The sequence below is a fragment of the Cryptococcus neoformans genome, chromosome 13, assembly GCF_000149385.1.
Source record: "Cryptococcus neoformans var. neoformans B-3501A chromosome 13, whole genome shotgun sequence".
Taxonomy (NCBI): Eukaryota; Fungi; Basidiomycota; class Tremellomycetes; order Tremellales; family Cryptococcaceae; genus Cryptococcus; species Cryptococcus deneoformans.
The window spans coordinates 1-22804 of NC_009189.1; the positions used below are offsets into that span (position 1 = coordinate 1).

Consider the following 22804-nt stretch of genomic DNA (forward strand, 5'->3'; position numbering starts at 1 on the left):
ATACGTATAAGAAGGGGAAGATCGTTGATGAGCAAATGTTCGACGACGGGCATGTTCATCGCTATCTTGATCGCTTCATCCAAGAAAAGTACAAGGCGATGGATACAAAGTTCTCACATCAAGCGAATTTGAAATCGGTCTTCTACGACAGAGATGACAAAGAGTGGGCGAAGCTAGATTTGGTGGATGTGTACAGACGGCGGACGGGGAAAGTTCTGGGAGTCGTGAGTCATGGCTTGTGCAGAAGATGACACAAGGCTCATGATGCGTCCAACATAGCCGTCTCAATCGCAAGACACCTCCAAATCAAAAAAGGATGGTTCCACTACTCCGGACGCCTCTCTCATCGGCAACGTCAACGATCCTAGCTCTCCCTCGGGCTGGAAAGAAATGCTTTACGCAGTCATCGAAGTGAAGTGGATGCGATTAGCGGCTCTTCTTACCGGCGAGGCTAAAAGTCAAACCGACGAGAAAGCTCTTAGTTACCTCTGCCAGGAAGGCGTGTTTCAAACTATGTGGTATGTCATCTTGGGCTACGCCATTTCGCGCTGCATCTTCGGTCTCTCCATAGTCAACGAATACTTCTATAGAATTGTGTATCTCTATCAAGACTCGGCCTCAGACAGTCCCGTGCTTGCCCTGGAGGCAAGCAACGAGTTCTTGGAGAAAGCCGGGCGACATTTTGGATATCCGCGGGATGGTTACTCAGTCGAAGAACTCGCAGAGCTGCAAGACTTTTGGTCGTCGCCTCCCAATTCTCTGATCAGCGACCGTGCCAACGCCACTTTGAATAAAGAGGCAAGGTATCACCTCGATGCGACCATCCTCTTCTTCCTCGCTCATGCAGCGGCACTTCCAACGCAACGCTTCCTCAACGACCTGCCCCTCCCTTTTGCTCATCATGTTCCTGTTGATGCGACGGCTCATTCAGCCGCCGACATGAGATTGAAAGGATTAGAAGTTGGGCGCAGGCGACACAGTCTTCGTCCGACCAAGAGGAACAAGCGCACATTGGCGGATTTGTATGATGAAGAGAAAGATGAAGAGGACAAGCCAGGGGACCGAGAGGACAAGTCAGGGGACCGCAAGCCGCCTGGGAAGGATAATCGCAACAATGATCCTAGGAACGATGGTTCACAAGGGGGAAACCCTGGCTCCGGAGGCGATAACTCTCGTGGCGGAGGCTCTGGTCCTGGGGACGATAACTTACATGGCGGAGGCTCTGGTCCTGGCCGAGGACATGAAGGCTTCGACTCTCGAGATGTCGGCGGATATGAAGGTTCTGAGTCTAGGGATGACGGCAGAGACCCTGTTCGAGATGGCGCCGGGGGCCACTCTACTCATCGCGCTGAGGCTGCCGACATTCGAACGCCTAAGACACGACAAGAGTTCTTGAGAGGCCTACAGAAGCTATCCACTCCTGGAAATATGTTAGACATGAAATCATCCATTATTGCCTCCCTCATCTCCAATCCGCGTGAGCACCTTGTAATCTTATCTTACAGCCTGAAGTTACGCTTACGAATTTATTGTAGATACCAGTTCTTCTGTGGCTCCCTCCTCTCCCGGTGTTAACTCCACCGCGTCGTCGGAGGATGTTCATTTCCCGGACCTGTCATTGGACTCCAATGACAGAACTCTTGTCCATGGTGATTTGTCCACCGATCCCCTCCCGAAAGTTCACAAGTCCTCCCCTCTTGATCTCGATCTCGAGGACATCGACCCGGAATCGGGCGAGCTTACGTTGACGGCCTATAAGGACCGCCTCGCATTGCTCGGGGTACGGGTGAAGTTGGTAACTAGGGAGGAGATGGACGTCTTGCTGGCCTGGGGATGAAGGGACAGCTTCGGCTGTTGAGTGGGTGGACGGAGAGGAGGGGATAGCGGTTTCTGTTGTATCTATTGGTTTCTGTTGTATATATTCGTTTCTGTTGTATATATGGTTTCCGTTGTACATATTGGAAATTGAGATAGACATCATCTTGTAGAGATATGTTACTTGTATGTCATACAATCATATGTCCAAGACGACTCCAAGAGTAGAGTACGATTACAAAGATGTCTAATGGCAAGCAGGTCACTCAACAGGAGCAGTCGCCGCTGCCGTATTCGCCACGATAGATACTGAATTCTGGAGAGTGTGTACAGACACAAACGGAAGAGTCAGAGAAGGCGTGTTCCAAATTGTGGTCTCGCATGGATAGGGCCTCATATCATAAGGGAATCAAATGTATAGTAGCAGTCATACATATCGCCTCCATGCTACGCTACGTATAGAAAGACAGCGGCGACAAGTAGTCAAGATGATACGTAACCTGTTATTATTTTTGCGCAACCACATTATTATTTCGTATTTACCTTCCGTTCTTCGTGTATCTTCATCTTGTCTCTGCCCATCTTTTGCTTACCTCATTGTAAATGGTGATTAGGCGCAGGAGAAGGTAGAAAAAAAACTGGATTCAAGTTACATGTCAGACTTGTTCCTGAGACAAGTTACAAGCCATTCTTGTAAGGATACAGAGGAACGGGGGTAGGAGGAAGAGAAGGAGGAGGACGAGAGGAAGAAAGGGAAGTAGTTTTGGGGCGCGGAGAGGAGAGAGAGGGAGGGAAGAAGGAGAGAGACTATTCGGCTAGAGTCGGGTGAGGCTGAAATAGTGTGACGGGACGGGGGGAGTACCGTCCAAGTTCCAGTCCATGGAGAAACCGGCAAAAAAACGCTTGGATTTACCGAGAATACCGGACTTGATCACTCTTCGACCGCATAGGCGATAGGCTGGAATCGGGTCAACACAGCTCTGCGTCGTTACCCATCAGCACATATGCTTGTGAAGGAAAAGACGAGGGAGAACAAAGAGAGAAGGAGACGGATGACGCACTCCATAAATAAAAGCTTCGTCTCCTTTGCAATCTTGATCAACTCGTCCAAAACTCTTCAACCTCGGGACAAGCAGGCTTTTCGAGGAGGACGTCTTTACCAGCCAACAGAGCGTCTTTTGCGTTACGGTGGTGGAAGACATGCGGGGTGCCTACGTAGGCGGCTGTGACATCCTACTTATGAGGCAAGTACGTCAATACGCCTTATCAAACAAAACATTTAAGATGAGCCGAGATTACGTACAGGATCGTTATACACTTCTTTGTAAGTGCCTCTCGCCTTGACACCGTCGAGAACACCATTTTTCACTCCCCAAGCCCATGGTTTCTCCTCAGGGCTTTCCTTGACTTTGCCAATGAATGCTTGAGCAGACTGGACGGAGCAGGAGCCGACAGCAACAATCCTGTGGTTGACGCCCTTGGTGTTGCGAGAGGCCGGGTCGACGAGAAGGTCATGGGCAAAGGGTGCCGCCGATGGAAATGTTACCCCAATTGAGAATGAATGGTGCCATTGTGCGTGTATATGTGTGTAACTTGGATAGATGTATGAAAATAAATATATGTTGCACCCGAGGGTATTTAAACAGTTTAAATGAGAAGATATTTAACTTTTTTATGACGATGGAATTTTCATCACTGTGATCGGATCCAATTGGCATCGACCTTCATGCGCTCTGGCTATACACCGACCGTGATCGGATCACATTGGCATAACCATCAATATAATTATACATTAAGGGCTAATGCATTTGTCCGTCCTGTCCGCTGATTCGGCAAACCAGATCTCCAACGCGCCGCGAATACTAATCGGGCACACCATGCCCATGATTCCCTCCTTCGGCTGTTATTTAGAGATTGAGGATTTGTGACGGAGTAGTTTGATGTCGCTTCATTGCTATTAGATTTTACGGACGGTATCATGAGCAGACATCCAACGAATGAAAGACGGGTTCCTGAAGATATACGCATCAGGACTACTGATTGGTAATTGCTAATGAGTACAAATGTATACTTAGCTATTAAATGGTATCAGTCTGATTCAGGGCCGACGTATCTCAAGTCCGATCTCAGTTTTGAGTCGCCGTGTAGTTAATAATCTCAACCTCATAACCTTTGCATTAAAATGTAAATATCATATACATTATTCGTAAGCGAAAGCTTCAAATAAAATTTAAACAAAGAGATTCTATAGCATCCAAAGTCCCATGAGAGGTACTCGAAGGATTGGTCGATTTTCGGAATACAGTTCAACCGATCTATCGTTGAATATGTACTCACTTCTCCTCCTCAATGTCTTGAAATTCCAGTTCTCGACCGCGTTGTGGTGAAATTGAGCTCTCTGCAACTGTGGCAGCTGACAATCTCTTGTCTCTTGCCTCGAGCATTTTGAAAATCCCTGTGAAGATAATGCTCGCAATGGTAAAGGCGGCTGCTGCCTTGTAACCGACCTTATATTTTGGCGCTTGACTTGCTGGGTATATGAACACTGCTGTGTATCAGCTTGCTTGCGTTCTGTATTTGATTTGGGACCCACGATTCATCCAGCTGTCCATGGCGTAAACGAGACTAACGGTAACGCCAATGATTATGGCTCGCTCCTCTGGAATGGGGCACATGTCTGCCATCCAAGCCTAAAAATGTTCCTCAGCAAACTTGCCTGCAGCGAGAATGGTTGATTTGATCTCACGACGAGGATTGGCGAGATAGCATTTGCTGTGTAAGTTAAAAAAAAGCCGGCCATTTTGATTGGGACTCCCTCAGGCCAAACCTAAACCATAAGTTTGTGTTCTAGGAATGGCCCACGATGTGACTCAAACTCACAGAAAGTATAATACAGCCGATGAGGAAAAGAATCTATTGGGTTACATAACATCAGAACAGGGGACAGGGGAAAAGCATGTCGGCGAGAAGTCGAAACTTACATTTTGCACAGAGACCCAGGTAGCTCTCCACCCCGTTCTCGAGCTGAGCCATGCGAAGATCAGCATCAAGACGAGCATCAGCGCAAAGCCACCAATGGGAATCGCATTGATCTCCTGAATGGTGAAACGCTTGGACCCGTCAGGATGAGTCAAAGCTTTAAGCCAGAGCATGAACCATGAGTTCGCATCTGCAGCCCAGGCTGCAAAACTGAGAGGTTAGCGCAGTCAACTGCGTCGATGATACGTACGCATACGCTCCGAAGAAGATGTAAAGAGGCCAACCGGTGAATGTTTTCTTCAGAATAGCCTTGGTCAATCTCTAGTAATGTTTCGATTTTTCAGTTTATTGCCGCTAGATCGGGGTAGACACTTACAGTTGGCGGCTGCTTGTGAACTCTTGCCATACGTGCAGCAGATATCCGATTGTCTTCCTCTGACATCCAATAAGCTTTGGTCGTCCCGGGAGAATCTGGTACCTGTTTGAGATCAGTGGTGTTATTTTTGACATTGAAAATTTGGAATGGCGTACGAGGAAAAAGCCAGCGACGGCAACGAGGATAGTCATGATGGCGTTGAAAATAAACCTTGGAATATGTAGTCAGCCAGCCAAGCATTATGAAATAAATGCTGAGCTACTAACAGCCATCTCCACCCAGAAATGCCACGCGTTCCGTTAAGGGTCGACTGAATTGCGACCTGCATGAATGAGACAAACATCGATGCCGCGGGATAAGACGTGCCAAACAACGCTATCCTTGTTGCGAGCTCCGAAGGTGTACTGTATCACTGTCAGCTGATGTGTCGCCTCCCTCGCCACGAATTGTGTATGGACTGAGACCTACTACCAGTTACATAGAACGCTCACGATGCCGGGATATGATGAGGCCTCAAATGCGCCGATGAGGAATCGAAGTGCGTACATCCCCTTCACGTTGTGCGCTGCAGCCATTAAGCCTGTCATCACGCCCCATAAGAGCTCGAGTGGCGGAAGCCAGAGAGAAGGTCTGACACGTGTCAAGATAATTTGGGAAGGAAGGAGGAATATGGCATATCCTATCTTAAAGTAGGTGTTGAGATAATTAAGCTCATTGGCATCCAGTTTCATCTAACAAGTTTACCTTCAGCGGACATTTTCGTGGAATCTTCTCACTCACATCCTCTTTCATCCCCGAAACGTAAGCGGTCTTGTAGTTTGATGAGTCGATTTGCTACATCTCCATCAGCCTTCCCGTCCACTGTCATACCTTCGATGATCCAACGATAATATATGGAGAAGGTCACAAACTTACCTTGATAAGATAAGCTAGCCATGCCCATGAAATGAGACACACGTCCAGTTTCCATAAAAACTTCCTCTCACGCTGTCGCGTATAAGACAGGTCCTCATAGTCCAAGTCGAAAGACGTGGACTCCACCCCAGGCGTCTCACTCAATTGTTTCATGATCCAGCCAGTATCGTTATGGCTGTGGTAATACTAAGGCTAGATACAGACTAGATATTAGCAGTGCACAGCGTATGATTTGATGATTGGCCACGGCAAGTCACTGTTACACAAATTTATAATGTCCAACAGCGTCGGGAACCATCGAGTCCCCCCCGTGTCGGGGCCCCGAGCGGTTTCTCTTATGTAATTCTACCTTTCGCGGTTGCGACGTTATTCGCGACTGTGGCCCACCAACGAAAGCGGTAGTACGGCCGGGTGGTTACCCGTATTTGCAAGCGTACTGGGATCAAAAGGTGGCTAAAGAGGAGGAGATTACGGAGATGTTAGATGTTACAGAGATTACAGAGAGGTTACCCACCCATGTAACTTCTCGCCCGCCAGAGATTACCATTCTACCATTTACGGGGAGACCATTCAAGAAGATCCGGGTTTGGGCACCATACGTAAAATTCATCATCGATTTCATCGATTGACTAATATTTAAGATAACTAATTACTTATCCAGTTTCAACCCAATCCTATTCCCAGCCGTATATTCAATACCAATGCATGCAGATGCGATCTGGCAGCCTATTCCTTAAAAATCATCCTGCCCACTTTGAACTCATTCCGACTGAGGCGACCAGACTGGAATTATCGATGATGTGTTTCAATAGGTCATCCATCAGCCTGAAAGCGGCCCTTCTTACATCAGCAGAACCCAATAGACACAATGTTTTTATGCTTGCATGGTTAATGATGGCGCTTGTCATGTTGTGTCGTTCGCAAAACTGATTCATCGTTTCTCCTTAGTAGAGTAGAACCCAAATAAATCCTCGCCGGATGATCTAGACGAATGGTAGAAACGACCATAGGCGAATGTTTAAGATCCAAGTAACTGAGGAGAAAGGTGGACAGTGGCTGACCTTTGATGTGAAATCGTGAGGGATAATGTCGAAAGGGGTGGGCAGATGTGAGACGTTTTGAGAACATATCTAGCCGTCTATAAACTGAACAGTTTATGATTGAACAAGTCATTGCGAGACGAGCTGGAAGCTAATCATTGAGAAAGAGGACACGCAGTTTGTTGGGAGAGACATCAGCCACAATAAAAAGACACAGGGAAGCGCAGGTCGCTCCCAACTCACGGAACATAATACTCAGAAAGTCATCCTCAGAGCCACTCTCATTTCCGGGCATCGTCAATGAGAATTAATCGCCTGATGGAAAGATTGAAGCTAGGTATAAGGATAGAATCTCAAGGAAGTGTAAGCGGCGTTGAAACATTATACGACTGGAGCAGTTCGCAAGACAAAGATAGTATATCGCAATTAGGCTTGTATACAGCATCAGCAGATGCGAGAAAAGCGTTTAGGTCGAAAGCACTTACGTCTTAGATCCCATGTATTGCCCTGCAATTGCTTGATAATTTGGACCACTCATCGCTTTCTCCTCATCGGACATTGGTTCACGAATGTTGAGCGGCGGTCCCTCTGAGCGCACTTCCCTTCTCTTTCGTTCCTGCTCCACCAGCCTCTGATCCGGCATCATCACTTCAACTCCTCCTGATCGCAAATATGAGAAGGACGACATGATATCATATACAACATGGGCGAGCGGAGGGGAACAGTTGAGAAGCCGACCTGCTGTACAACGTCAGCGGATGGTGGAAAAGCATGCAAGTTGAAAGTCCTTACATCCGAGTCCCACTCATAATCCCGCACGTTTTCCTCGCATCTTTCCTTCTCTCGGATGTAGGTATCCGAAAAAAGAGGTCGTGGTAACTGGCGAAGATGAGAGTAAATGGAAAGCCAGGTTGCCGCACTACATCAGCAGGCAGTAACCGGATGCGCAAAGCCTAAACTTACAGCCAACATCCCCATACACCGCACGCTTTATTATATATCAAGACCTTCCTCGAGATGACTGTGGAGAAGACCAAGCGGCTGGCGAAGAGAAAGAAATAAGAAATGAATAATAAACTAGGTTGATAACGACATCAGCAAGTGTCACGAATACGAGCATGTCGATGGTATTATACGCACATACAAGACGAACTCATGGATGCATCCGCGATCGCAGTCCACGCTCGAGAACGTGTAAGATTACACGTCTGTACATTTAGATCAACAGTCAGCAGTCAAAAGGTATACAGTACGGCCTAATGGAATGATCATTGAAAGCAAAGGCGTCATCGTCAAAGCGCATTAAACTTACACCTGTGGGTTTCGCATATGTACCTATTCTGTCTTTGCATGGTGTCAATAATTAAGACGTCGTAAGGACATTGTCGAAATTAGCCGTTAAATGCTGCTTTGTATCAATACAGCATGCTACGATGGATTGATGGTGACTAAATATGAGAAACACGAAAGCTGCCAATCCAAGTGATGCTGTGGACTGGGCTCAGCGGCTCGTGTTCCTCCAAAGGTGACGCAAAAAGCTCCCACCAAAACCATAGCAACGACAGTGGTTACAAAACATGTGACAGAATCGCCAAGCCAACAATTGGTTGATGGTCATAGATGAAAACGACGTAGCATTTACCTGACTTCCGTTAATCTGAAGGATGATGAGATGGAGGTCGGTGGAGTTCGCAAAAAAAGGCAGCAGTACTCAAATGTCGCATCATGTCTTCCGCCTTGATAGATCGGTCTACGACGACGTAGTTCTCGGGATGTGTGTCGTCTGGCCCCACATTTTCCTGACGTCATCCGACATTACCGGCGGCAACGTAGATCTTCGATATTCGAGGAATGGATTACCATTTTGTTCGCGGTCAAAATGTGTAAGTAATGATAAAGATGCACATCTTCATAACCTTCTTAACACCTATTGAAAGCTAACTCGTCATTACATATCAACCGGTCAAATGAACGGCAAGCAATCACAACGACTGGCCGATGTCGAGAAGGGGCATAACCAACAGCAGTCGCCTCCACACGCTGGTACGGATGCTCTCTTCAGCGCGCAAGAAGACCTGCTTACACCTCACAGATAGCCCTCACGAAGCTGAGAGCAATACCACGGAGACAACGAGATGCGCACAGTACCCTACAGATGAAAAAGGACGTGAAATCGTAGATTGGGATGGCCCGGACGATCCTGATAATCCGTCAGTTGACTCCTTTACATGAGTTGCCATGTTTAATAGTTGGGGCAGGTTCAACTGGTCAAGGAGTTACAAATGGTTGATTACTATCACAACATGCTTCATGTGAGTAAGACATTTGAGAAACGTCACGCTGACTCGAGGGGAATAGTTCCATTCTCACGGGTCTGCCAGCGGGCTCGTATAGCGCTGGGAATTCATACATGGAACAGGATTTTGGGATCAATCAAGACAACTTTCCATGGTTGACATGGGCTACGGCTAGCTGGAACGTAGGTGAGTCAAGAGAGGCCAAAGGGGCTGGTCTCGCTAATATCATTTGTTAGGAGCCGCCGTTTTTCCCCTGCTGTTCGTCCCGCTCACTGAGAACTCTGGTCGGATGCCGGGGTATTTTGTGCGTGCTTTCTTTTTGGTCAATGATAAACCTCACAAATGACAAACCTCACACCTCTGCAGATCTCTTATATCATCTTCTTGATCTTCCTTGTGCCGTCCGGCGTGGGCACCAATTTTGCGACCATGGTCACCACGAGGTTCTTTGGTGGTGGCGCTAGCTCAGTTTCGATCAATATTGTCGGGGGGACAATCGCGGATATCGTAAGTTGGCGTTGCTCTCACCGTTAACTGACTCAATCTCCAGTGGAAAGGCCCTGCCGAACGAAGCGTCCCCATGTCCATCTTCGGTATGACGTCCGTCGTTGGCATCGCCCTGGGACCGTTCATCGGAGGCGCAATTCAGACCAACGAGACAACAATCAACTGGCACTGGATCTACTGGATACAATTAATTTTTGACGGTGCTCTTCTCCCAGTCTTTTGGTTCATCCTTCGCGAGACAAGGGGCGACGTAATCCTCGCCAAAAGAGCGAAACGTATTAGGAAGGAGACGGGTCGTCAGGCCTATGCCAAAGCAGAGCTCGAGAGTGAAAAGGTCTCCACGATGGTCTTAATCTCGTTTAAACGTCCAACAAAAATGCTTTTCACAGAATTCGCCGTCTTTTCCTTCACCTTATGGGTTTCGTTTGGTGAGTTGTGGTAGAACCGAGCTTTGCTAACGTGTACTTTAGCATGGGGACTGCTATTCCTCTTTCAGTCGAGCATCCCGCAGACTTTCAGTGCGAAGTGAGTGCGGTGAGGGATGTGGCCGCTGCTACCTGGCTTACACACGCCCAGCTACGGCTTCAATACGTTCCAAAGTTCACTGGTCCAACTCGCCCTTTCTGTCGGCGCGATCATCGGCACGATCATCAACCCTTACCAGGACAAATTGTACCTCCGATCCGCCCACCACAACAAGGAGACCGAGGGTAAGCCCATACCTGAGGCCAGATTGTACTTCTCCATCCCCGGCAGTTTGCTTTTCGCCGGCGCGTTGTTCTGGTATGGCTGGACCAGCTACCCGAACATCCATTGGATTGTACCTACCATAGCTATCGGTTTTATCGGTTTAGGCATCTATGCTATTTGTAAGTTCTGCTCTATCAAACCCACGCTGATGCCTTGGCAGACATGGCCACCGTGATGTACCTCACTGATGCGTATGAAAAATATGCAAGTTCTGCGCTCTCTGCGGCATCTTTGGGTCGAAATTCATTTGGTAGGTCTCCAATCAACCAAAAAGAACTACCACTGACTTCAATATCCAGGCGCTTTCCTACCCCTTGCCAGCCAGGACCTCTTTAACAATCTGGGCTTCCAGTGGGCGGGAAGGTAAGCGAATGGGTGTGAACCACGCGCTGATCATTTGGCCAGCTTACTCGGCTTCCTGGCTTTGGCACTTTCGGGCGTTCCTATCCTCCTCTTCGTGAGTATCGATCAGTGGTATTGCACGAGCATTTGTTGATTCGCGCCGCCTTTCAGTTCAAAGGCAGATATCTCCGTTCGAGATCGCCGTTTATTGCAGAAGCGACCTTCGAAGAGGGCGATTCGGAAGAACGTCGCGAAACAACTAAGCAGGAGGGGAGTAAAGGTCTTGGTGGTCCTGCCGGCCAGGCCAGGCCCACCGCGCCGACTATCGGGAGGTAAGGAGACTTGTAAGATGTCAAGTGCATGCAATGTGGTGGGATTAGGTGTTTGTGACACGCGCAGGAAGCCAGGTTAAACTTCCGAACGTCGAAAGCGATCTTGCCCATTGCCGCGGCAGAAGTCAGCTAATGAGCAATGCCAAATGGGAAGTTACAGGTTAAGGAGCTTTACTTTTGCCATTAGCAGCCCAGAATCTCGGGACTGTGATGTCTTTCAGAAGATTGGAGCACTGGTGCCCTCTGTCAGAATTAGCTGTTCCTGTTTCAGTCTCTAGTAATTCTCGTGGGCTAGTTACTTGCGAAACGTCGTGACTCCTTGGACTCTTTTTGCCCATTCTCATGTCGTCGAAAAGTACATAATTAGTACTTACCCTTGCCTGATCTTCCTTAGGGCCATGTACTAAACACCAACAGACAGAGTCAAGAGATATACCATACAATACTTCATTGGTTAGTTAAACTACGGCCTCCAATCTTCTCTTCTCGTCTTCATGGCCGAAGATCGTGGAACGAGTCATAACAGGCACACTATTTGAGGGAGAGACGATGGAATCCATAAGGCACGCGAAAATGAAAACAGTTCAATACATGCACCAAGATGGGTTTACATACCGCTTATGCTACGATTCTAGGCTAAAAATTCCTATACTTCCATACCTTAAAACCCAAGAAATGGACATCCATCGTCCCATTCACTTTCTACCCCCGAAATACCATTCCAAACTCGTCTTCGAATGTACTATCTTCTTTTATAGGAACCTCGAGCAGCTGGGGCACCTCCATATGACAGTCCTCGCCTCGCTCTCATCCAGATCATCTCCATGCGTCAACAGCCATTCCTCCACCATTTGTAGGATACTCGGATGCGATTCATCCGCTCCAGCGACCTTGGCTGTCACATCCACTGCTTTTTCCTTTGTATCACCACCGCCATTCCTTTCGCTATCGCTTTCTACCTTGATATTGATGACAGAGTTGGCTGAGGACGAATATAGTGAGAGATTGATGGCATTGCAGATGATTTGCCGGGCTCCGAGGACTTTTCGGGCATTGCCAACTACTCCAGCTTTCTCGCCTCGTAGAATAGGAGCGATGGCTGCTTGTTGAATAACTTCCGGGATCTGCTCATCCACCTGTCCAGCCCACGCCTGAAGCTCCGCAAAACTCAGAACCCCTTCCTTCTCCTGCCTGACCTTATCGCTCTCCTGGTCATCCCGTTTTGCATACTCATTCTGACATTCTGCCAATCCTTCTTCTCTCAATTTCTCAATTTCTTTCGGTGTAGGAGTGCCGTTAACGACTTCCCAAAATGGTTTTCCAGGCGTAAGGGGCCGGATGACGTCGGATTGGACTTCGGGAGACGATGTGTAATCTGCTAGAGGAAGTAGTTGGAGGCCAGAAGAGCGGATATATGAAATGGAAAAAGGGGTGAGGGGACGGCGATAGTCGCCTCCACGCCAGTCGAGACAGCCGAGATGAAACCATTTAAGACACCCTAAATACACACAATCAGTGACGGATTCAAAGACAAGTCTTATATGGGGGAGAGAGACGAAAAAGGAGTCCTTACCAGGGTTGGGACAAAGAGCCATAGGTTCTGGGCGGTCGGTTATAGGGAGATAGGGTTCCGTACAGTAGCATGTAGGTGGTTGATATTGCTTTGATAGGTCCATCAATAACTCATCAAGTGCTCAAACAGAGATTCACACGTACGAAAAGATGTCTTGAACGAGAGATGTCAGATTGACGAGCTCTTTTGGAGCTTGCTTTCGCGGGGTTCAGTTTGGCTTGGATCTAGCACAAAAATCGTCAGCATATGAAGTATCACAGCCAAAGGTAAATCTCACAACAGCAGATTCCTCGAGGCTGGGGGTGCGAGCTTCACTTCGATAGAAGATGGTATTGTTGTCAAAAGGCTCCTGCATGGGATTGGATTCATCATAGAGAGTCACAGGAGCGTGAGCTATGGGAAATTTCACGATGAGTGCCGGATGTAAGAAAGCAAGGCAGACGGAATGACCCACATTCGACAGTGCCGACAGGCTGGACCGCGTCAAACTCTCGACCAAGCATAAAGATCTCACGACCACCAACTTTGCCTTTTGGTCTAATACGGTACTGCAAGCTTAGCGATTGGAGATTTGGATAGGTCGATGAGGTAGACAAAACGTACAGTCCGGTCTTCACATCCGATTCTCTAAGCTCTTTTACTGTTCGGCACATCCATCTGACCTTCCTGTCATCGCCAAAATCCGTCAGCATCAATCAGCCCAAACCAGTTACTTACATCCAAACGTAAGTCTTATCCCTTGCCCTAATCTCCACAATCCTCCCTATCCAGTATCCGGCCTTCCACATCGCGTCGGCCTCCCTTCTCTGCTTCTCCTCTTCAGTCTCATCAACTTCCTCCTCCTCCTCCTCGTCATCATATTCTTCTTCTTTTTCAACCGCTGATTCGGCTGCATGAGAAGCGCGTGATTTTTTACGAGGAGGCGATTCCGGAATGGGTGGTCGTGAGTGTTCATGAGCGAGCCAAACACTACGTGGATGGATTAATATCAGCAAACTTTCACGGCCGTTATATGCGAGATAGCAATACTAACAAATCTCCAAGATAGTAAGAGATGTTCGGGGGCACTGTTGGTTACTGATCAGTGCGTATTTTGATGGATGCAAGCGTCAATAACCCACTCAGAAATGACCTAAAACGCAACCGTTAATACGGTAAACGTAACATAACAACATACCAGAGTTTATATTGGCAACTTACTTGTACCGTCTTAAGCTCTTATATTCCTCTTCAGAACTACATACCGGTGGTCTTCTGTCAGTCAAAGCCTGTGCGACAGTAGCTCAAAGGCAAACGAAGCTCAAAAGACTCACGGGGCTTCCCAAGACAAAGGCGCAAGATCGCGAGCTCGTTTGGATGGTGACATAGTATATCGGTGATAAATTCGTGATGGCGGGGTATAGTTTAGCAAGAGGCAAGGAGTGGCGAAAGAAGTAGTGGACGCTGAGATGGGACTGGAATTGAGTGAGATGAACGCGATTGACCGATAACAGACAAGCTCGCGCGAAGATGGCGCCCTCGCTCGAGGCGTAAAAAAAAAAAGACAAACAATCTAAAAATCGCCCAATCGTAATTTGGACCTCACGTACTTTCTTAAAATACCACGCTTTTTTGCACATCTAAATATGCATAAAAAGTGCCCTATAGAACACACTTTGCGTTAATTCCATATAGTTGGTTACAGCTAGCAGGTGGTTTCTCTAGCATAGCGTTGAATGCAATTACTTACTTATTCAGAGTCAATAAACATTCGTTAAGAAGCGCCACCACCCTCCCCTTTCGCCCCTAGCGAGTCCTCCGCTGATCTTATATTTACTTTAAATTAATCAGTGAAAAGAGTCTAGCTGAATGTCGACGAGAAGACTTGAAAATCGAATCGAAAAAGTGCATCTCCGAGAAGGGGCTTCTTTCCTTTTCGATCCTTCAAAGAAGACAAATGTCATCAGATAGCGAGAGTGGCGGGCCTCTGTCGAGCGCCCGGGGGCGTTTGTTCTATGACCATCATCCCACACAAGCTTCACCAACAAGACGCAGGCATAGCAATCACAATGATATATTATCTCTCTGTTTCTGCTTTATGCATACTTCTATGCTAAAGCACCTTACGATATAGGTTATCGACCAAATGCAACGCCGCTTTCGCCGCCGCCCTCTCGGTCTTTCCTGTCAAAGCTTTGTCCATATCATCGTTATCTCAAATCCATAGCTTCTCTTAGCACCGAACTGAGACCAGATTTCATTTTCTGTCAAAATAAGATGACATAGGGTGTGGGGTGAATAAATGGGAAGAACATTCATTCAGTACAGAAAGTGAGGAGACTTGGACCGGAAGTGCCGGCAACGATGATGTTCGCTGAGAAAACGCTTAGCTACCCACTCAAAGAATGGAACTCACACGCCCTGCAAAAAGTAACCATCACCAAAGCATTTACATCACTCTCCAAAAGCTCTAGAGAGTCATATTTCATTTCAACTTATGTGTACTCCGATCCCACCACGCCACAAACGATCTCTCTCAGAATTCCGTACCTTAGGCTCCCATCTTCTCGCTCAATCAACATACCTGACAGTGATGCTAATAATGTGCCCTTCCCGGCTTGTTTTTCATTGATTTGTGCCAGCTTGAAATTGGAGTCTCGTATTCATGATCATGTAGTCTTGGCACTGATCCTTGCCCAAGCTTTCCAAAAGGGAACTAGCTGGCCTGCACAGGGCGCACAACTTGATCTTGAAGACGAAACGAACATAAAAACCTGACCCACCAATAGAATTTGTTGGAAGATTCAAACATCAAGCTACAAGCCCATGTTCAGAATGAGATTGTTGAGAAGTTCTTAAGAAGATGACCGGCCTTCCTCATCAAATAGGTTTTCGTCGTTATAAGACGAACAACGAAATCGGTTTTGCGAAGCGAGCAATCGAAAATAAAACATGTATCGTTCGTTTGTTGATCGTTCGTCACTTTAAGACGGATGAGCGATCAATATCTCGTCGTGACGTTCCTGGTGTATCTTTTTTATCATTCATGCGCTTATCGCGGGTGGCCTATGCCGCCTAGAAACGGCCAGCGAGCAATCAATCTCCTTTGTTCCGTCGTTCTACTTCATTTCCTGCTCATTACAATTCACACCCCGCCCATAGCCGCTCCGCCAAAGTACTATGTCCCCACCTCAAGGAAAGGGTGTACCGGTTCCTAACCTTGGCCTGAAGCACGAGTCAAAGAAGAAGGGACATGTCATGCAGAGCTCATTGGAACTTGTTTTCAGTTGTACGTATCGAAATTTGTTCTCGGTACGCGGCGATATGCTAATAAATAGCGAATAGATTCTCGGTCACAGCAAATGCATTATGGATCACGATCAGCTCCCTCTTTCCTAGACGACAGTTCATTTCGAGGCGATCAATTTGATGTTGATGACTACGATGAGGATCAAAATTACAACGATATCTACGACGGGATAGAGAGAACTGGAGAGGAGCAGTTTGAAGGTAGAGATTTAAGTGGCAGATTGGAAGATCTGAAAATGGCTGGCGCTATTTCTGAAGGAAATGAAGATGGTAGCACGCAAGAAGAGCTTGGACAAGACTCGCACATTACGAGACGATCATCCGACGAACCGGCGTTCTTCCACTCCGACTCTGTGCCTATATCACCCATTTCCCAACTTCAACCGTCGGTGAACCAAGGCGCCAAAGTAAACACACTCCTTCCAGATGGTATCGGGCCGATTCAAGGGCTCTTTTTGGCTGCTATGCCATCTCCCCGACTTGCACCCGTTCTTCCACATCCCGGATCGCTCGACACTTCATTCTGTACAGAGGCGGGACCATCATCTAATCCACGTACATCCAAGCGATGGAACAGTCATACTAGGGGTGATTCGAACCCGATGGAGATTAGAGAATCTGCTGCTCTAGTATCTTCATCCCCACAATACCATGGCAAAGGCAAGAGTGCAGAGAATCGGCCTTTGCTGGATGGTCGGCCGACAGAAGGGTATGCTTCGATACAGTCGCAAAAGGAGATAAGACGAAAGTCAAATAGAAGAAAGCGAAGCGAAGATGGCCAGAGCACAGAAGGACAAACCGTAAGTCTGATCCTCTCTATCTCTCTCTCCCACACTAAAACCCGCTTGTTCTATCTCCAGCTGTTCAACGCGACGGCAGTACTAGTTGGTATAGGTCTCCTCTCCCTTCCACTTGCTTTCGCATATGCCGGATGGATAGGAGGTACGATCATGCTTCTCGGCTTCGGGTGGTTGACTTGCTATACGTATATTTTGTTCTCATCTACTAACTTTACCGGAACACTAATCATGAGGCTCGTCATAGGGCGAAGCTACTGGCGAGACTGATCAGAGCCGACGGAAGAATGATGGGATATACAGACATTGGTCTGCGAGCTTTCGGCAGTTGGGCGGGTGCGGGTATAAATCTATTGTAAGTGGCGGTCATATCAATCACTGAATGATTATGCTGATTACAGGGTAGATTCTGCATGGAGCTCTTTGCATTAGGGTACATTTCATCGTCTCGTCTTGTAATGATGGTATACTGACAACAGGCTCTAGTGTTGCCCTAGTTCTTCTTTTCGGAGACACACTCAACGTTCTCTACCCTTCAATACCATCAAATGTCTGGAAGCTCGTTGGTTTCTTCATGTACGCTCCACCGAGTTTTCACCAGTGTTCACACCCTTGGTTTGCTAACGCCCTTTTGATTGACAGTATCGTGCCCACTGTTCTGCTTCCTCTCCGTCTTCTGTCACTCCCTTCTCTCCTTTCCTCAATCTCCTCCTTTTTCCTCATCATAGTTCTTCTCGTCGACGGTATTCTGCCTTCCCCTGAGCCCTCATCGGCTTCGACGGGCTCTCTTCTCCACCCCTCACCGACCAGCCTTTCTCCTGAATGGTCCCGTGGTAACTGGTTGGGTGGGATAGGGCTTATTCTAGCCGGTTTTGGAGGCCACGCAGTGATGCCCAGTTTGGCGAGGGACATGAAGCGGCCAGAGAAATTTGATGGGATCGTTAATTGGGCGTTTGTAAGTTTCGCTATTGTCTCTTCCTATCCTCTCTCAAACTCGGTGTGACCATATAACAAACTTTTTTTCGTTTTCTGACTCGGGATTTGACACAGGCGATAGCAACTGGCATATCTTTCACAGCAGGTGCCGCTGGGTATCTTATGTTCGGTGAGACCGTATCTGACGAAGTATGTCCCTCCAGCTCTCATTTTTTCCCGGATGGTTCCCTAGGCTGATGAGATGTTGCAAAATTACCTAGGTTACGAAAGACCTGATGCGAGAGAAGTATCATTACCCTCGAATACTCAATATTGTGGCTCTATGGATGATTGTCATCAACCCCCTTACAAAATTTGGGCTTTCCTCTCGTCCTGTGAGTGTTAATTTATTTTATGTTCGCCTTTTCTTGAGAGCTAGGCTCCATTAGTATGGGATCAAACGCTAATGGATAGCTCTCTCTTGCAGCTCAATCTGACAATCGAAGGAATACTTAGGATATCCCCTTCTCCACCACCGTCCCTCTTCTCTCCCTTTGATGGTGGACTCGAATCAGCGCTCGGGTCGGGTGCACCAGAGACAAGCCAAGTTAATTTTCCCAAACGTCGCGATCGGTCATCTTTCTCTACTCACAACGATCCCCGCACATCCCGTCGACCGTCTGCCCTCACCTCTCCATCCAACTCTCGCCCCTTTCCTCAGTCCCAATCTCAGATAGTCGCCTTCGAGCAATATGTCTCTAAAGAACGCAAGAAGAGATGGCTGCGAATGGTGTCGCGAGTGGTCATTACCGCTCTCTGTGTGGGTGTCGCTGTAGTCTTGCCGGGTTTCGGACGTGTGATGGCCTTTTTGGGAAGTTTCTCCGCATTTATGATTTGTATCATCTTGCCTGTACGTCCTCATCTGCGTTTTCACCATCCTCCCTCCGGAACTCAAAACTAACTTTTGTCTTTAAAAAGCTCCTATTCTACATCCGCCTGTCCCCCACTCTCCTTCCAACTTGTCCCCCGTCGCCCCATTCGCTCACATTCCTACCGACTGCCCGCTCGCAACCCATGTCAAAATGGGCCAGCGAGAAATTTACGAATGCGATACACTGGGTATTGGTAATCGCCAGTACGGCGCTGATGATAGCCGGGACTATATGGGCGTTCTTGCCAGGAAGTGGGCATGATGAGTTGGAAACGTAGCGGTTTCGAGGGCATAGAAGGGCTGTAACAGTCGTAGCAAGTGTTTCGTTTTGATAGTTGTATTTTTTAAATCAGGTCTCGCATTTTACTTTGCTGCTTTTGGTTAGAGATAAGGATTAGAAATTATATAAGGATCTATAGACGAATCTAAAACGTGGTAGAATCCATTCGCGATTGACTTGGCCTGGAGGTATCTTAACCCTGTTGTTTTACTTCCCTGAGCGAAAACCTGGCGAAAAACATAACGGAACTCTTCTCGTCCGTTTTTCTCCAATCTCTTGAAACAGAATAGCTATCAGAGTTGACGAACAAAATCATCACCGCCTAGCGAGTTCTCCATTCATCCCTTGTGTTTAATAAGCTTTCCCTATAACTGATTATCTCCATCCGTATCTTTCATCCATCAAGCTGTATACATACGTCAAGGTGAGTCCAACTGAGCATCCTTTTGTGGTTCATATTCCTTTCCAATGAATTAGGCCATAGATGCTATTTCATATGCTTTGCAATTTGCTATAAAAAATCTGCCAGTGTTAGGTTTTCGAGCATCTTTTCACGTCTTGACTCGAATTTCAATGGTGAAAAACCGACTGTCTCAAGGACATCTCGCTTACTCCAGGTTTTATTCCCAATCATTTCCGAGTCTCGCTCAATTCTCACTCTCACGTTCGTCTTCAGTCCAAGACGTAATTGCCACATTTCCCAACATCTTGCCGATCCGATTGCGCATCTCATCAGTTTATCCGGTACTCTCCAGATGATCCATACGCAATTGGTCGTGATCTTTGCTCTCCGTTGTCTGATCTGTATGCATACCCTCGGCACCATTCCCCTGATGTCCAAAACGCAAAATTCTACACTTTCTACATTTCTTTTCTTGGCACCGTATTGAAAAGATTTTGAGGGTTATCTCGCGGTTAATCCGCTTGAAGATAGGGATGAATGGGTTGAAAGATTGTGGGGGAGATTACGATAAAGGGCGGGATTAGGAGAAGAATGAGTGTCGTCTTATTGAGCAGGTCGGACCTTCAAATCAGACAAATCGGCTTGGGAACCGACGGCGATAGAGTGGGGGGATGCTTGTTCGAATGAGCTACGCAGGAAAACGTTAGTTGTCATTCTGCTTTTTCACCATGTCTGGTCGCGTTGCTGGGGTGGGTCTGTCTCTTTTTTTCTCTCGCTCCCTCTTCCATTTCGTTTCCCTGATTGTGCCTTTCTGCAATATCTCCCTGCACACCCATCCACCCGCACTTCCTATCACTCGCTGGTAATCGGTCCGCCGATGCAATCACCCGCCCACCCCATCTACCACTCGCTTTCGCTCACAAACTCACTTGGGATACCTCATCCTCAACACCTTTGGCCTCTCTCCCTCCTGGAACAACAACTTGGTCTCCGCGGCCTCCTTTGTCAACTCCAAATGCTTCTCATTCCTCTGTGACCACACTTCGGCCTTTTCCGTCTGCTTGGCAAACCATCTCGTCAACGCTGGAAGCGTCTCATCCTTGCGGGCGGCCGCGAACGCTTCAGGATCGAGAGAAGGGGATGCGGGCTTGTCGGAAGGGGAAGGGAGGTAAGGGTAGATGAGGATCGAGGCGGTGAGGATGATGAATGCGTTGCGCCAGGAAGGTGTGAAGAAGGCTAACAGAGTGATGAGCTATCGCACACTGCCGGGAGCAACGTCGACCTACACTCGTTGGTATAAGCGTCACTCTGGTCCTCGGCGCCGTGGTGGTCGCTGTGGGCTGCTCTCCTGGGTGCCGAGGTGGCGATACCCCTGGCGGCATTGAGGGTGGTGGCGTGTCGGAAGAGAGGCCTGAGTGACATTTCTACGATTTCCCGAGAGACGAGTACGAGGAGTATGTGGGATGAGAGATCCATCACCGCTGATAGGCCGAATCACTTACCACGGCGTTACGCGGCGCCTTGCGGTGTGGCGGCGGCACTGAGATTTGGTTCCGCGGATTGTACGCGTCGCGGGTGTCTGTGCACACTCATTTCGACGCGTACAAGGGGATCCCACACTCCCCCTCGACTGCTTGAAAACAGCCCCGAACCGGATTCGCGGCACAGCGCAACAGCCCAGGATGGCCATGCAGAGTATCAAATGTACGTCGTTCCTTTCTCCCGCCGCTCGGCGCTGACTGTCCCACCCAGGCGTCGTCGTCGGTGACGGCGCCGTCGGAAAGGTACATTATCATCCCATCCCTCTCAATTCGCTACGCCATACTAACCGCAGCGACGGCGTGGATAGACATGTCTCTTGATTTCATACACCACCAACTCATTCCCCGGGGAATACGTCCCGACTGTGTTTGACAACTACTCTGCCAGCGTACTCGTTGATGGTCGGCCGGTCAGTCTGGGATTATGGGATACTGCCGGGCAGGAAGACTATGAGTGCGTTTTCCCGTCTCTCTTCTTCTCTTCTTCTGCTTTTGCACCTATTATTTATCCCTTCTTTCGCACTGTCTTTCTTTACGTCCCTTTCTTCATCTCCTTGATGTGTGACGCGTGAACAAAAAGTGGCTGACATCACCCCCCATTCCACCTTTCCCACCACTTGAAACAGCCGGCTAAGACCACTATCCTACCCACAGACCGATGTATTCCTCGTCTGCTTCTCAATCGTCTCTCCACCAAGTTTCGAAAATGTCAAAACGGTAAGTCATTGGAGTCTTGGATTTTATGGATTCTGGAGGAATCGTACGCGTCTGGAACCGTCTTGACTTGAGCTGACCATTTTCCCGCTTTTGCCGTCCATTGCCTCGTAAAAAAAAACGTCTTGGAAAATAGAAAGTAAATCTTTCTCGTGCTTTCCCCCGCGCTGCCCACGCTAACACTCCCTTGCCCACCTACAGTGGATCCCCGAAATCCGCCACCACGCTCCAACGACTCCCATCCTTCTCATCGGCACCAAACTCGATCTCCGGGACGACCCCGTCACCCTCTCACGGCTGAAAGAACGCCGTTTCCAACCGATCGGGTTTGAGATGGGTGTCAGATGCGCGAGGGAGATTGGGGCTGTTAGGTATTTGGAGGCTTCCAGTCGGACGTGCGTTTGTTGCCTTTCTCTTCTTCTTCTTTCCGCTAACGGTAACTCTTGTTGGAAAATAAATAAACAGACAAAAAGGCTTGAAAAACGTATTCGACGAAGCGATCCGTGCGGTACTCAGTCCTTCTACAAGGGACGCGAGGGAGAAGAAGAAGAAGAAACAGCAGTGTTTGATTCTCTGAGCGACCGCTTTTAAACGAGGCGTTTGTCTAGTAGGGCGCGAGGGCACAGCATGCGAGAGACATTTAGATTTAGATGGATCGGCCGGCGGGGCGGGGGGGTCATAGGGAAGAACAAAGATGAGGCGGAAAGGTTGAAAAGAAGGTATCACCAAGAGGAAAGGAAAAAAGGAACTGCCCCCGAGTTGACCACAAAAACCAAGCAACGATCACTGTCATACGGAATAGTCGTTGAATTTTTCTTTTTTTAGCATCTTTTTAGATTCATCGATTGATCAAGTTTTTACCTTTTCCCATGCAAGCACTGTATTTTTATCCCCCCCTCTTACTCCGTGGTCTATGATCTAATCTCGTGGCGGTTAGTGGGTTGCGCTTTGTCCGTTTTGACCATCCTGCCCTAGTTGCTTCATTTCCGGCTCCCGTGTCAAGGTTTGA

The 22804-nt window shown here is 48.0% G+C and overlaps 9 protein-coding genes across 9 annotated transcripts; 3 read left to right on the forward strand and 6 right to left on the reverse strand.

The window, feature by feature from the left end:
- Positions 1 to 2913: 2913 nt before the first annotated feature.
- On the reverse strand, positions 2914 to 3330 carry CNBM0010 (hypothetical protein; the record flags this gene model as incomplete). The annotated part of the gene is made up of 3 exons (XM_767171.1): positions 2914 to 3048; positions 3119 to 3212; positions 3269 to 3330. The coding sequence occupies 3 exons, from the start codon at positions 3328 to 3330 to the stop codon at positions 2914 to 2916; spliced, it is 291 nt and encodes a 96-aa protein (XP_772264.1).
- An 818-nt stretch (positions 3331 to 4148) lies between these two features.
- Positions 4149 to 6238, reverse strand: CNBM0020 (hypothetical protein; the record flags this gene model as incomplete). The annotated part of the gene is made up of 12 exons (XM_767172.1): positions 4149 to 4345; positions 4409 to 4505; positions 4562 to 4642; positions 4696 to 4728; positions 4797 to 5004; positions 5045 to 5115; positions 5171 to 5272; positions 5326 to 5380; positions 5437 to 5574; positions 5639 to 5853; positions 5951 to 6004; positions 6086 to 6238. The coding sequence occupies 12 exons, from the start codon at positions 6236 to 6238 to the stop codon at positions 4149 to 4151; spliced, it is 1404 nt and encodes a 467-aa protein (XP_772265.1).
- A 587-nt stretch (positions 6239 to 6825) lies between these two features.
- CNBM0030 (hypothetical protein) lies at positions 6826 to 7813 on the reverse strand (the record flags this gene model as incomplete). The annotated part of the gene is made up of 4 exons (XM_767173.1): positions 6826 to 7028; positions 7075 to 7223; positions 7506 to 7556; positions 7611 to 7813. 4 exons carry the CDS (start codon positions 7811 to 7813, stop codon positions 6826 to 6828), a joined length of 606 nt encoding a protein of 201 aa, XP_772266.1.
- A 1279-nt stretch (positions 7814 to 9092) lies between these two features.
- CNBM0040 (hypothetical protein) lies at positions 9093 to 11357 on the forward strand (the record flags this gene model as incomplete). Its single annotated transcript, XM_767174.1, has 13 exons — positions 9093 to 9168; positions 9218 to 9335; positions 9375 to 9437; positions 9484 to 9608; positions 9659 to 9726; positions 9789 to 9929; positions 9973 to 10357; positions 10400 to 10454; positions 10506 to 10798; positions 10840 to 10929; positions 10979 to 11042; positions 11085 to 11136; positions 11193 to 11357. The coding sequence occupies 13 exons, from the start codon at positions 9093 to 9095 to the stop codon at positions 11355 to 11357; spliced, it is 1695 nt and encodes a 564-aa protein (XP_772267.1).
- Positions 11358 to 12105: 748 nt separating this feature from the next.
- CNBM0050 (hypothetical protein) lies at positions 12106 to 14292 on the reverse strand (the record flags this gene model as incomplete). The annotated part of the gene is made up of 11 exons (XM_767175.1): positions 12106 to 12851; positions 12927 to 13014; positions 13070 to 13150; positions 13204 to 13319; positions 13381 to 13463; positions 13530 to 13592; positions 13644 to 13895; positions 13960 to 13993; positions 14048 to 14058; positions 14127 to 14162; positions 14240 to 14292. The coding sequence occupies 11 exons, from the start codon at positions 14290 to 14292 to the stop codon at positions 12106 to 12108; spliced, it is 1563 nt and encodes a 520-aa protein (XP_772268.1).
- Positions 14293 to 16085: 1793 nt separating this feature from the next.
- Positions 16086 to 19135, forward strand: CNBM0060 (hypothetical protein; the record flags this gene model as incomplete). Its single annotated transcript, XM_767176.1, has 10 exons — positions 16086 to 16194; positions 16251 to 17014; positions 17075 to 17199; positions 17259 to 17366; positions 17444 to 17587; positions 17654 to 17966; positions 18062 to 18136; positions 18208 to 18321; positions 18414 to 18836; positions 18905 to 19135. The coding sequence occupies 10 exons, from the start codon at positions 16086 to 16088 to the stop codon at positions 19133 to 19135; spliced, it is 2406 nt and encodes an 801-aa protein (XP_772269.1).
- A 513-nt stretch (positions 19136 to 19648) lies between these two features.
- CNBM0070 (hypothetical protein) lies at positions 19649 to 19963 on the reverse strand (the record flags this gene model as incomplete). Its single annotated transcript, XM_767177.1, has 1 exon — positions 19649 to 19963. The coding sequence occupies one exon, from the start codon at positions 19961 to 19963 to the stop codon at positions 19649 to 19651; it is 315 nt and encodes a 104-aa protein (XP_772270.1).
- Positions 19964 to 20143: 180 nt separating this feature from the next.
- CNBM0080 (hypothetical protein) lies at positions 20144 to 20962 on the reverse strand (the record flags this gene model as incomplete). The annotated part of the gene is made up of 3 exons (XM_767178.1): positions 20144 to 20228; positions 20470 to 20776; positions 20827 to 20962. 3 exons carry the CDS (start codon positions 20960 to 20962, stop codon positions 20144 to 20146), a joined length of 528 nt encoding a protein of 175 aa, XP_772271.1.
- A 260-nt stretch (positions 20963 to 21222) lies between these two features.
- Positions 21223 to 22372, forward strand: CNBM0090 (hypothetical protein; the record flags this gene model as incomplete). The annotated part of the gene is made up of 6 exons (XM_767179.1): positions 21223 to 21244; positions 21293 to 21324; positions 21390 to 21535; positions 21708 to 21798; positions 21997 to 22190; positions 22261 to 22372. The coding sequence occupies 6 exons, from the start codon at positions 21223 to 21225 to the stop codon at positions 22370 to 22372; spliced, it is 597 nt and encodes a 198-aa protein (XP_772272.1).
- Positions 22373 to 22804: the final 432 nt, after the last annotated feature.